This window comes from Odontesthes bonariensis, chromosome 3, assembly GCF_027942865.1.
Source record: "Odontesthes bonariensis isolate fOdoBon6 chromosome 3, fOdoBon6.hap1, whole genome shotgun sequence".
In the NCBI taxonomy this organism is placed as follows: Eukaryota; Metazoa; Chordata; class Actinopteri; order Atheriniformes; family Atherinopsidae; genus Odontesthes; species Odontesthes bonariensis.
In genome coordinates, this window is record NC_134508.1 from 2,284,779 (window position 1) to 2,297,768 (window position 12,990).

At 45.3% G+C, this 12,990-nt stretch overlaps 1 protein-coding gene across 1 annotated transcript in view; it reads right to left on the reverse strand.

The window, feature by feature from the left end:
- Positions 1–12,990, reverse strand: part of LOC142376646 (semaphorin-3D) — a 154,077-nt gene that overhangs the window by 27,148 nt on the left and 113,939 nt on the right. Inside the window, exons 6-11 of the mRNA XM_075460087.1 lie at positions 12,406–12,496; positions 8,735–8,863; positions 7,824–7,966; positions 1,945–2,059; positions 1,655–1,724; positions 815–959 (exon numbers count right to left, since the gene is read on the reverse strand). Of these exons, the coding sequence (XP_075316202.1) occupies positions 815–959; positions 1,655–1,724; positions 1,945–2,059; positions 7,824–7,966; positions 8,735–8,863; positions 12,406–12,496 (693 nt within the window). The remainder of the gene's footprint in view (positions 1–814; positions 960–1,654; positions 1,725–1,944; positions 2,060–7,823; positions 7,967–8,734; positions 8,864–12,405; positions 12,497–12,990) is intronic.

A 12,990-nucleotide genomic window follows, 5' to 3' on the forward strand; every position in this document is an offset into this window, starting at 1 on the left:
GGAGCCCCGGCCTATAGGAGCCCCGGCCTATAGGAGCCCCGGCCTAAAGGAGCCCCGGCCTATAGGAGCCCCGGCCTATAGGAGCCCCGGCCTAAAGGAGCCCCGGCCTATAGGAGCCCCGGCCTATAGGAGCCCCGGCCTATAGGAGCCCCAGGAGCTCCGGCCTATAGGAGCCCCGGCCTAAAGGAGCTCCGGCCTATAGGAGCTCCGGCCTATAGGAGCCCCGGCCTATAGGAGCCCCGGCCTATAGGAGCCCCGGCCTATAGGAGCCCCGGCCTAAAGGAGCTCCGGCCTATAGGAGCCCCGGCCTATAGGAGCCCCGGCCTAAAGGAGCCCCGGCCTATAGGAGCCCCGGCCTATAGGAGCCCCGGCCTATAGGAGCTCCGGCCTATAGGAGCCCCGGCCTAAAGGAGCTCCGGCCTATAGGAGCCCCGGCCTAAAGGAGCCCCGGCCTAAAGGAGCCCCGGCCTAAAGGAGCCCCGGCCTATAGGAGCCCCGGCCTATAGGAGCCCCGGCCTAAAGGAGCCCCGGCCTATAGGAGCCCCGGCCTATAGGAGCCCCGGCCTATAGGAGCCCCGGCCTAAAGGAGCCCCGGCCTATAGGAGCCCCGGCCTAAAGGAGCCCCGGCCTATAGGAGCCCCGGCCTATAGGAGCCCCGGCCTATAGGAGCTCTGGCCTATAGGAGCCCCGGCCTATAGGAGCCCCGGCCTAAAGGAGCCCCAGCCTATAGGAGCCCCGGCCTATAGGGACGCTCCTGCAGCACTTCTTCCTGTTAGATGGTGAAACAACAACAACCACGTGTGTCTGAACTCACAGTTCCAGGCCTCGGGTAGGGGATGCGGCCTTTGTGCTCCACCCAGCGGTAGTCAGGACCCTCCTTATGGGCGAACGGGCCGTTAAAAGCTGCCCGGATGGAAGCCATGGAGTACAGGCACACAGCCGAACCCCGAAATATGGAGCTGTGGGACAAAGGAGACGAGATGGTGGGTTAGAGAAGGTTAAAGACACGAGGAGAGGGAACCAAGAGAGAAATAAGTATGCAGAGCGTTTACCCACAATGCATTTCGCTCCTGCCCGAGCCGAAATCAGCCGGCCTGAAGCTGATTTCTCTTAAGCTCTAAACTCTGTAAACTTTAGCAACATTTGAAACATTTTCAGGTGAGAAAGTAGTCGTTTAGATCCCCAACGTGTTGAAAACCTGACAAAATACCGGCTGTTTACAATTTTGTTCCCATGAATTCGGCGCTACTAAAGCTAGCCGCAGTGAGCAACGCACTTCCGGTTATTTTCACAAAATAAAATACCCGTTGCCTTTTATCACAGGGAAAGCCATTACCATACAATTGGTGCTTTTGTTTTGAAAACAGGAAGTGAACCTACCCTCGTTGTAGCTAGCTTGAAACTGCCGTTTTGACAGGAAATGACGATCGGCGACGTCACGTTACGTTGCATCTTGTGTAGTTTGAGTATGAGTAGTAACCTCATGATGCATACCCAACATTTCAGAGAATCTAGTATGCATCCGGGAACTTCTCGCTTACTCAAACTCGCATACTAACTCAAAAAGTTAGTATGAGTAGTAGGAGAAGTATGTGGTTTCAAACACAGCCTGAGTCTCCTTTTAAAGGACTGAACACAGCGAAGCTGCTCTCACCTGGATGTGCTGAAGACACCGTAGATGGTCGGGTTTTGAGGGTCCTTGGTTTCCAGAACAAAGATGTCCTCTAGAAAAACATACAGGCTGTTTACAGTTCAACATCTGGAATGAAGTCACCACATCTGCATCATTAAAACCGAGCGTTCTGACACCTAAACTGTGAAAGTGGAAAGAAAGAAGTTTCAGTAGGAGGACTTCAGATAGAGCTGGAGAAGAGGCGAGTCACACGGGGATGTTTGAGGTCTATCCCAGAGAGGAAGGAAAAGGAGGGAAGAGTTCTTTGTTACCGAGCTCATCAAACTGTGTGTCCACCCCAGACGGGCCGGGAACAGAACAGACCAGCCGGGCTTTGAGGAAGGTGGTCCAGCGGTTGATCAGACTCCTCTTTCCCCCGACGTCGTTCTGGTTGGAGGCAGAGAGAAGAGGAAGAGAGACTCAGTGGGTTACATGGCACTGAAAGGATCGGATTATTGGCTAAATCACAATCAGACTGAGTTATTAAGTGCATGTAGACACCTTAATCTGACTAAGAACTGGATCGGATGGGATTCAGACCCCGAGATAACTGGGCTGAAAGTCACTCTAAACCTGCTTGTAGACGCTGAAGCACGTGGTGAATCAGACTTTGCGTTCTGCGCATGCTCCAGATGTTTTCCCGGGGTCGTGACCCGGAAGTCAAAGGAGACGATATTCCTGTTGTTGTCGCCGTCAGAAAGAAACAAACAACGCGATGGAGAATGCTCCGTTGGGCATCGAGTTTGTGCAACAAGCAGCTCATCACAGACCAAATGTAGAGGGACGTAGCTTCATCTGGCTCTGCGTTCTCCATCTTTCTCCAATGCCTGAGTTTGTTGTTGTTGTTGGTGGTGAAGAGGTCAACAGGAAGTGGCTCTATTAGCAACAGCTGGAATGGGTACAGCGCCACCTATCATACCGGGGTATGACACGCTTTGTGCCTCTGATCCCATTCATTCACCGCCACATATCCAAGGAGAATTACCCTCGCTCAGCTCAGTCTGATTGTAATTTAGCCAATAATCCGATCCTTTCAGGGTCATGTGACCACAATGACTGTTAGAGATGAGCAGGAGAACGATGGGATCAGAAGGAGACGTGCTTTTACTTAACAGGACGACGTTTCTGTGCTTGAGAACATTTATCTGAAGATGTTTGGGCCTGTTGGGCGCCATGGTTTCTTTGTCTCTGCTCTGGTTTGCTCTCTGTTCTTCTTTGGTATTTTCTTTGAGCTTTATTCCTTCTATTCTATTTTAATTATGTTGTATTCTCTTTTTTAACCCTAGATGTCCTCAGCTGTCGTGGTCTTGTCCCCTGGTCTCTCTGACACCCGTTACCTGGTAACCCCCAACCCATCAGCCCTCTGCGTCACCTCTCTCATCTCATCTGATGTCCTATTTTCCCTGTGGTTTCCTGTAGTCCTTTCTTCTTCTCTTTGTGCTTTCTGTTTATAGTTTCTCTTATCCTGCCTCAGGATTTTGTTTAGTTTAAATGAAACCATCCATCATCTGCCACCTATCTGCGCTTTCTTCTCTGGAAGTCCTTTTCCTCCGGCCTCACAACTCATTTCAGTGAACAAATAAATGAGCTCTACCAGCATTTATTAAATCAAATGAAAAAAATCAATAGGGATGGTAATCGAAAACCAGTTCTTGTTGAGAACTGGTTCCCAGTGTTTCAATTCCTTGGAATCGTTTTGGCGATTTTGCAAACGATTCCCTTATCGATTCCAGCGGGCGCGAATGACGTCACCACGCAGCTTTGCGTGGCGAGTCCAGCGCAGCCAGCAGCCAGCAGTAAACATGGCGCCCAAGCGGTACAAACGCTCGAAAGTTTGATTACACATCCCTAAAAAACACGCCAACAGGGCAACTTGCAAAGTGAATATTTCACCAAAGGGAGGAAATACTACCAACATGCAATAACTATGAATGAATGATTAACGTCGGTGAATCTGAACCCAGCAACGTTAGCAACGTTAGCATGTCCTCGGCTAACACTGCAGGTAACTAACTAACTAACTAACTACCCAACTAACTAACAAACACTGCCCATCATGTTAGCAGCATTTGCCTGATTGTAAAAGCTGCTGTTAGTAACGGTTAAGGTTAAATGAATGCCTTCTCAGGCATTACATTTAGATGAAATCATGAGAGACAGAGCCTGACTGGCTCAGAGCCAGAGGCTGGTGGTACTACCCCCAGTTCACCTCTACCTCCAGCTTCTCCTTTCACCAGAGCAGGAAGAGTTAAATTACCCAGGCCATGATAGACCAATGTGGACCTCACCGTTGTTGGGTTTGTGAGGTCATGACTCGTGTTACTTCTAAACTAAACAAAGTTGATGCTAATCGACCGGTTTGTTGTCCTTTTTCTCCAAATGAGAATCGATAAGAGAACCGACAAAGAACCGAATCGTTAAGCAGAATCGAAAATGGAATTGGAATCGTAAAAATCTTATCAATTCCCATCCCTACACATCAAAGGCTTTATATTTACTCAACTTGATTAAAGGGATAGTTTATCGTTAGTGAAAGTGTTACCTTTTTGTCAACGCCAAAACGAGGCTGGAACTCTGCTCACAGGACGCAGCAGGGGGTAAGAAGATGTTCAGAAATGATGCTGCTGATATGGGATGTTATACAGCTTCATGTCAGAAGAGGCGAACTGTCCCTTTAAAGACTCCTGCCTTGGCAGCGTCTTTGGTTTCCTTTTGAATAAAACCTCCAAGACTGCCTGCTTACCCTTTTCTCCTGTAACAGTCCTGCATCTGGGTTCTCCACCGCCCGCTCCACCATAAAACCGCGACGGTTGAGTTTAATTTGTAGATAATTTACATGTTTGCACAAAGCTGGAGGACTGATGTCCCGCCGTGGACAGAAGTGACCCCTGCATCGTATGGCGTCCCAGTGGCGTCAGGAGGAATTCACCCACATAACACTGAGGGGGAGGAGCTCCACTGCCTTTGGGCAAAGCCAGAATCATCCCATCTTTATTGGTAATGTGTTCAACTGAACCAGAAACGCTGACATCGCACTTTATTGCTGGAAAGACTCAGGACAGGACTCCCACATTTAAAGGAAGTTGTGAAGGCGAGCTCCTTCCTCAGCCTCTCATTTATCTGATCTGATGTCTTTTCACATCCAGACATTCTTCAGCTTTGTTTTCTGGAGTGTGAACTCAGATAAACTCTCCACCGTCTCACCACAAATGATGGAGGGAAGGCAGGAGGTGCCGGTCCACAGGCCCTCATGCGTCAGATTGCTGGTTTGAATCTCGTCCTAAACGATGTTTTCCACAGTCACTGAACCTTTTCACTCCCCTCCAACTCATCATTACCAGTAAAACTTTCTTTCATAATCGCTCCGCCCCACAGAGGAGTGTTGCAGGGTCAGAGAGGACACGGTTATGGTTAAAATGAGCGTTCACGGCTGGTCAGTCTGTTAGAAAACACGCGGTTTAACTGCTCCGGGGTTCAGACGCTGAGATTAACTTAATGAGCTGTGAGACGTTCCAGCTGCGGTCGTTCAGGTTTCCACACGTCGGGCCTCGTGCAACAACCGCTCGTACGCACAGATTTGTTCTTAAGTCGTGCGTACGAGTGATTTAAGAGAAGTTGCGTATTCACCAATCTTTTTGTATTTTTACGTTTTCTTTCAGGTACGAACAGAATTTACGAGTGATCCAGAGCTGTCGTAGGAGTTTCCTAAAGTAGTCCGCTGTTATTCCAATCAAGTTTGCTTGACTAATGGATTGTATATTTAATTACTTTAAAGCAAACATAAATAAATATTAGGGCTGGGCAACGATTAAAATGTTTAATCTGATTAATCACATGATTTCTCTGATTAATCACGATTAATTGCATTTGTACGCAGAATCCAAAAATGAATCCAAAAGTAGTGTATAGCTTTTAGCATTTAGTTTTATTTTAAATGTGCTGCCATATGAATGAAAGTGCCATAACATTTGTTGTGCAAACACACTTTTAACATCAGCATCTTTCTGTAGTTTTTATGTAGAAGCCTCGCTCCACTGTCTGTTTCCTTGAATGACTTGCTGCTATCAGTTGTGTGTTTTGCCTTTAAGTGATATTTTAGACTGGAACTACTACGCTGAGAAGACAATTCAACTTGGCTGTAAATGCAGGAGGCTTTTTTAAAATTTATTTTGAAATACGTGCTTTTATGTTGAAACAAGTAAAACAGGAAGTAGCGCTGGTTAGCTCCGTTAGCTTCACACACATTTTTCCGGTTCCGCAGCAGACTTTTACAATAAGAAAACCTGCGTTAATGTGCGATAAAATATTTATCGGCATTAAACAATTAACAAGTTAACGCGATAATAACGAGTTAACTCGCCCAGCCCTAATAAATATATACATTATACCCCTTAATGATGCTGACATTATTCTGTTTGACCTAAATTGTGCACTAATTGAAGGTTAATTTGACTCTGTATATAACAAGGTCAATGGGAAGTGTAACCAGCGGCTGATTTTCTACTTTTGGATGCCTTAGCGCGTCAGGCTCTTGGAAGAGAGCGTGTGTTCCGAGACTGTGTGGACAGACGAATGGCTGACATCCTGATTTAGAGTCTCAAGGACTGTGCTGCTGTAAATATGCAGCTTGCTGGAGCCAGGGGTGGGGTGGGGGGCAAACTGCTCTATAGCCCAGAGAAGGCATGCCAGATTTGCACAACATTGCCATGAACGAGGGTCTCCACCTGAACCAGCCCAGGCAGACCAGAAGGTGCCAGGAGACCCCCCTCATGGACCCCCCATCAAAGAGCCATCATGATGAGGCAACAGCTGATTGCACGGCTTTAGTTGCCGTCATCGAGCTTTTTTAAGCCATTTTCATATCAAACCATTTCTTCTTTATTTCGGTGACATTATGAACTACAGGTGACACGAAGCACTCATAATAACTTCCCTTTTCTTGGCTTTAGCAGGTCCCGTAATTCCACTGCTGACTCTGCTAAAAATGACAGATTTTCCTTTCTGGATCTCTGACATGTTAGAGCCATATGAACCAACTCGGGCTCTGAGAACTTCAGGGAGGGGTCTCCTGCCTCAGGGAGGGGTCTGCTGCCTCAGGGAGGGGTCTGCTGCCTCAGGGAGGGGTCTCCTGCCTCAGGGAGGGGTCACCTGCCCTAGGGAGGGGTCTGCTGCCTCAGGGAGGGGCCTTCTGCCTCAGGGAGGGGTCTGCTGCCCCAGGGAGGGGCCTTCTGCCTCAGGGAGGGGTCTCCTGCCCCAGGGAGGGGCCTTCTGCCTCAGGGAGGGGTCTCCTGCCCCAGGGAGGGGTCTGCTGCCCCAGGGAGGGGCCTCCTGCCCCAGGGAGGGGTCTCCTGCTGGTGCCCAGAGTCAGGACTAAACAAGGTGAGGCTGCGTTTCAGTTTGATGCTCCTAACATCTGGAACAGTCTTCCAGAAGATGTGACAGGCCTCAACTCTGACAATGTTTAAATCCAGGCTGAAAACAGTTCTGTTTAGCTGTGCATATGACACCTGAAAGTATTTTATCTGCATTCTTCACTTAATTAATTAATGATTAGTTTTAATGGGTTTTTTAATTTTTATTATTTTTTTATTATTTTAATTTAATTTAATTCCTTTTTAATGATTTTATTTCCTTCTTCTGATTTTATGTAGCTGTGAAGCACTTTGAATTGCCTTGTGTACGAATTGTGCTCTATAAATATAATTGCCTTGCCTTAAAGCAGAACTTCAGTCTCAGAGCCCGTAAAGTTGTTCTTTTTGGGGCTTGATGCCGTTCTCATGACTCAACACTTCCTGGCACAGGAGCGAGGAAGCACAGCCTTATATGGTATCATTTTGGGCATGGAGTATGCAAATCTACTATCCTCGTGCACTTAAATACGCACGGGTGGCATTCATCATTTACGCAGGTGGTTTACACACTTTTTCCAAAGTTAAGCGCGTTTGTTGAATCTGACGTGGCGTGTTCGTACGAAAAAAGGGAGAAATTTAGAATAAAAATACGAAAATGTTCCTGCATGAGGCCCAATGTTGTCATGTTTCTGTTTCTCATACATGTTCTCAGCAGTCAGTAAGTCTGTGTGTCTGTGTGCAGCAGTGCAACATAAACACTGTTTCATGCACATCCAGTCCACCTCGGAGTCGGACCCTACCTTGCAGACTCGAGCCACCCGGCTGTAGACCCTCTTGTCCCACTGGCCGGCCTCCACCGCCTTCTCCTTGAAGAAGAAATAGACTTTGTCGTCGTCTGGACTGTGAGTGTCGGGGATGGAGAAGGAGCCCACGAAGTCCGGTTCTGAGAAACATGACAGACGTAAATCACCTAAAACACCCTGATGTCTGAGCTCTCTGCATGTGGGACAGTTTTGCTGTTCTCATTCATCATGAAGCTGCATCAGCATCAACAGCAAAGTCAGAAACCTGAAGCAAACGGCTCACTTTTCTGTTTGTTTGTTTGTTATGAATGTTTTTATCGATATTAAGGCCTCGCTGAATGTAAATAATGTAAACTTGTGTCTGTATTATGGTGCAGAGCCAAATACGTTTGGTTTTAATCCTCCGTGAAGTCAGTAAGACGACAGATTCGTAACTTTAAAGGGACAGTTCGCCTCTTTTGACATGAAGCTGTATGACATCCCATATCAGCAACATCATTTATGAACATTTTCATCCAGGAAAAAGTCAGACCTCACAATCGCTTGGTGCTATTTTCTCTCCGGCAGTGATACGAAGGGAGAGAAAATAGGGCCAAGAGATTGTGAGCTCTGACTTTTTCCTGGAGAACCATTTTGTGATGCAAATGTATTACTCTGTTGAACGCATATTGTTCTGAGAAGCAAAACGCTTTATTTTTTAAACCCCAGCCAACTAGCCGGACTACCTTCATCAGCACCAAAACGAGGCTGGAACTCTGCTCACAGGACGCAGCAGGGGGTAAGAAGATGTTCAGAAATGATGCTGCTGATATGGGATGTTATACAGCTTCATGTCAGAAGAGGCGAACTGTCCCTTTAAGTTCTACAGATTGATTCCAGCTGGAAGTGAACCTGCAGCAGCTTCTCACCGTTCAGCCAGTTGTGGTCGTAGGCTTCGGTGCGGATGTAATGCTGGCTGCTGCCCTGGACCGACGAGCGGAAGATGGCGGCGTTGGCTCCCATGAAGTCCACCGAGGTGCCTGCATAAAGTTCCCCATCTGAGGGGAAACAAAGAGAGACACAATGAACGGCTTTGTTCTCCTGGAGCTTGTTTTTCTGGGAGCGAGGCACCGCTCGACCAACGCAGAGTCTGTTTCACAGCTTCACACATTATTCTTACTGGAACTTAAATGCTTCTGTAAATCTCTCTCCGGCTCCTGAAACTGCAGCCGCGCACGAGCAGCCGTGCACGAGCTTCCTCTGACCACAGTTTCCAAACAGCAGGACTCCAGAACATCCTCCTGAGGCCTTCACAGACCTCTAATAACACCTAAAACCAAAGAGTTTGCTGTCCGAGTCCAACCGATGGAAACTAAGCAGCCACAGTTTTATCACATCATCTTAATTTAAGGTTCTGGAGACACTTGAACGTCTGCTGCACCACATTATACCCTGATGTAATGGGGAAAAACACTAAACATAACTATGAATATCACACTGTGTCAGAGCCAGGAGAGAAGAAGATGTTATCCTGCTCGTATGCAGAGACCCAGGCTGTGTTCGAAACCACATACTGCATACTGCATACTACATACTGCATACTACATACTGCATACTGCATACTGCATACTACATACTGCATACTACATACTACATACTGCATACTGCATACTGCATACTGCATACTACATACTGCATACTGCATACTGCATACTACATACTGCATACTACATACTGCATACTACATACTGCATACTGCATACTACATACTACATACTGCATACTACATACTGCATACTGCATACTACATACTACATTCTACATACTGCATACTACATACTACATACTGCAAACTACATACTGCATACTGCATACTGCATACTACATACTGCATACTGCATACTGCATACTGCATACTACATACTGCATACTACATACTGCATTCTACATACTGCATACTACATACTGCAAACTACATACTGCATACTGCATACTACATACTGCATACTGCATACTGCATACTACATACTGCATACTGCATACTACATTCTACATACTGCATACTACATACTGCATACTGCATACTACATACTGCAAACTACATACTGCATACTGCATACTACATACTACATACTACATACTGCATACTACATTCTACATACTGCATACTACATACTGCATACTGCATACTACATACTGCATACTACATACTACATACTACATACTGCATACTGCATACTACATACTGCATACTACATTCTACATACTGCATACTGCATACTACATACTGCATACTACATACTACATTCTACATACTGCATACTACATACTGCATACTACATTCTACATACTGCATACTACATACTGCATACTACATACTACATACTGCATACTACATACTACATACTGCATACTGCATATTACATACTACATACTGCATACTGCATACTCATCGATCAGACAGTATGCAGAGCGTTTTCAGGAGAGAAAGTAGTCGTTTAGATCCCCAACGTGTTGAAAACCTGACAAAATACCGGCTATTTACAATTTAGTTCCCACGAATTTGGCGCTACTAAAGCTAGCCGCAGTGAGCTAACGCACTTCCGGTTATTTTCACAAAATAAAATACCCGTTGCCTTTTATCATAGGGAAAGCCATTACCATACAATTGGTGCTTTTGTTTTGAAAACAGGAAGTGAACCTACCCTCGTTGTAGCTAGCTTGAAACTGCCGTTTTGACAGGAAATGACGATCGGCGACGTCACGTTACGTTGCATCTTGGGTAGTTTGAGTATGAGTAGTAACCTCATGATGCATACCCAACATTTAGGATAATCTAGCATGCATCCGGGAACTTCTGCTTACTCAAACTCGCATACTAACTCAGAAAGTTAGTAGGAGAAGTAGGAGAAGTATGCGGTTTCGAACACAGCCTCAGAAAGATGTTTTTATGTGGAAACTGAAAGATTTAGAATAATAAATCAGGCCTCAGTCCATTTGGATTCAGCATTTTAACCCTTATAAGTCTTCATTAATGGTTTGGTGACTCGTTAAGGTTCATCGGGGCGAGGAGGAGACGGTTCAGGGTTCCTTATCTCGTTCCCTAGAGGCCTGATTTAATTTCTTTCTGTAAAAAGCGGAACTTAAAACCAGGATCTCTTTAAAAAGTTTAGATAAATAGTTGATTGTCAGTGTTTTGCTTTGGGTTCATCCTCTCAGAGCATTCATCCGGTGACCTCCTGGTGGGGAACCACTGGTCTAACTCAGCTGCCTGTAAACAGGCTGAGCAGCCACAGTAAGCTGATGTCATGCTTTTGCTCTGTTTTCACCTGTAACTCAGTATTTTCCAGATGCTCTGCTCCTTTTTCTATCTTTCTTAAACGTGAACACTGCTTCCCCAGATGAGGAAACCTCTGCTGGAAGACTTAAAGCTGCTCATGGAGTCTCTGTCTGAACGCTCCTCATGGACCGGCTGTGTTTTATGTGTTTTATGTCGCGGGGCAGCGGCTGACGTCAGCATGTGGAACAGCTCACTCAGACCACACACGCCTCGGCCGAGCCGACAGTCGAGGGTTTAAACGCCGCGCAGCGTCACTGTCACCGGAGAAGCACACGCAGTCACTTAAAGGGATAGTTTGCATCTTTTGACATGAAGCTGTGTAACATCCCATATCAGCAACATCATTTCTGAACATCTTCTTACCCCCTGCTGCGTCCTGTGAGCAGAGTTCCAGCCTCGTTTTGGTGTTGATGAAGGTAGTCCGGCTAGTTGGCTGGGATTTAAAAAATAAAGCGTTTTGCTTCTCAGAACAATATGCGTTCAACAGAGTAATACATTTGCATCACAAAATGGTTCTCCAGGAAAAAGTCAGACCTCACAATCTCTTGGCCCTATTTTCTCTCCGGCTTGCGCCATGTATAAAATATATTTTATTTTATACATTTTTATATTTTTATAATATTTTTATAAAATATTATATATTTTTATATTTTATAAAAATATATTATTTCAAAATATATTTATTATAATAAAATATCATCATGATAAATATAATTATTATTTTATTATTATTAAATAATAATTTAATATCATTCATTAAATTATAAAAAAAAAATTAAATAACAACTAAATAATAAATAAACTAAATATTTTATTCGATAATAAATTAAATTCGTATCACTGCCTGCTGTGTAGACCGTGCAGACAGAAGTGCAGACCGAGCAGCAAACAGCGTAACAGGCGCGGCTGTCGGCAGTGATACGAAGGGAGAGAAAATAGGGCCAAGAGATTGTGAGGTCTGACTTTTTCCTGGAGAACCATTTTGTGATGCAAATGTATTACTCTGTTGAACGCATATTGTTCTGAGAAGCAAAACGCTTTATTTTTTAAACCCCAGCCAACTAGCCGGACTACCTTCATCAGCACCAAAACGAGGCTGGAACTCTGCTCACAGGACGCAGCAGGGGGTAAGAAGATGTTCAGAAATGATGTTGCTGATATGGGATGTTACACAGCTTCATGTCAAAAGAGGCGAACTGTCCCTTTAACTTTTTCCGCCGGCCTTCGGGTGTGTTTTGGTGCACAGAGGAGCAGACCCACCGGTCAGCCTGGCAGTGAAGGACTCTCTGGGGCTGAAGGGACATTTTCCTCGGCCCGACTCCACTGTGGGAGACAGCATGAACAGCAGCTTCTGCAGCACAGAGAGAGGGGAGAGGAGAGGGGGACATAAATCAGACCAGCCATGAAAACAGACTTGTTGGCGCCAGTTTCACGTTTTATTTACATAAATGCGTCTTTGTATACTTAGATGCATCTAATACAGAAACTTTATAAACACCAAACACTGTATGAGACTTAAACTCTGAGATATCCTCAGTTATAAATCTATTCTGGGTCTGTTCCCAACACACTTATAGACCTACAGTACCGCCCAGAAGTCTTTAACTGCCCCCCATTTCCTTATAATGTCCTTCCCAAGCAGCCAGACTTTCTTTAATCTTTTAAATAGGGCTGGGCGGTTAACTCGTTATTATCGCATTAACTCGTTAATTATTTAACGCCGATAAATATTTTATTGATGCAGGTTTTATTTATTTCATTAATTTATTATTTTTTTAAAACATTTTTTTAAGGCTTTCATTATTGTAAAAGTCTGTTGCTCACAGGCTTTTATTTTGTAAAAGT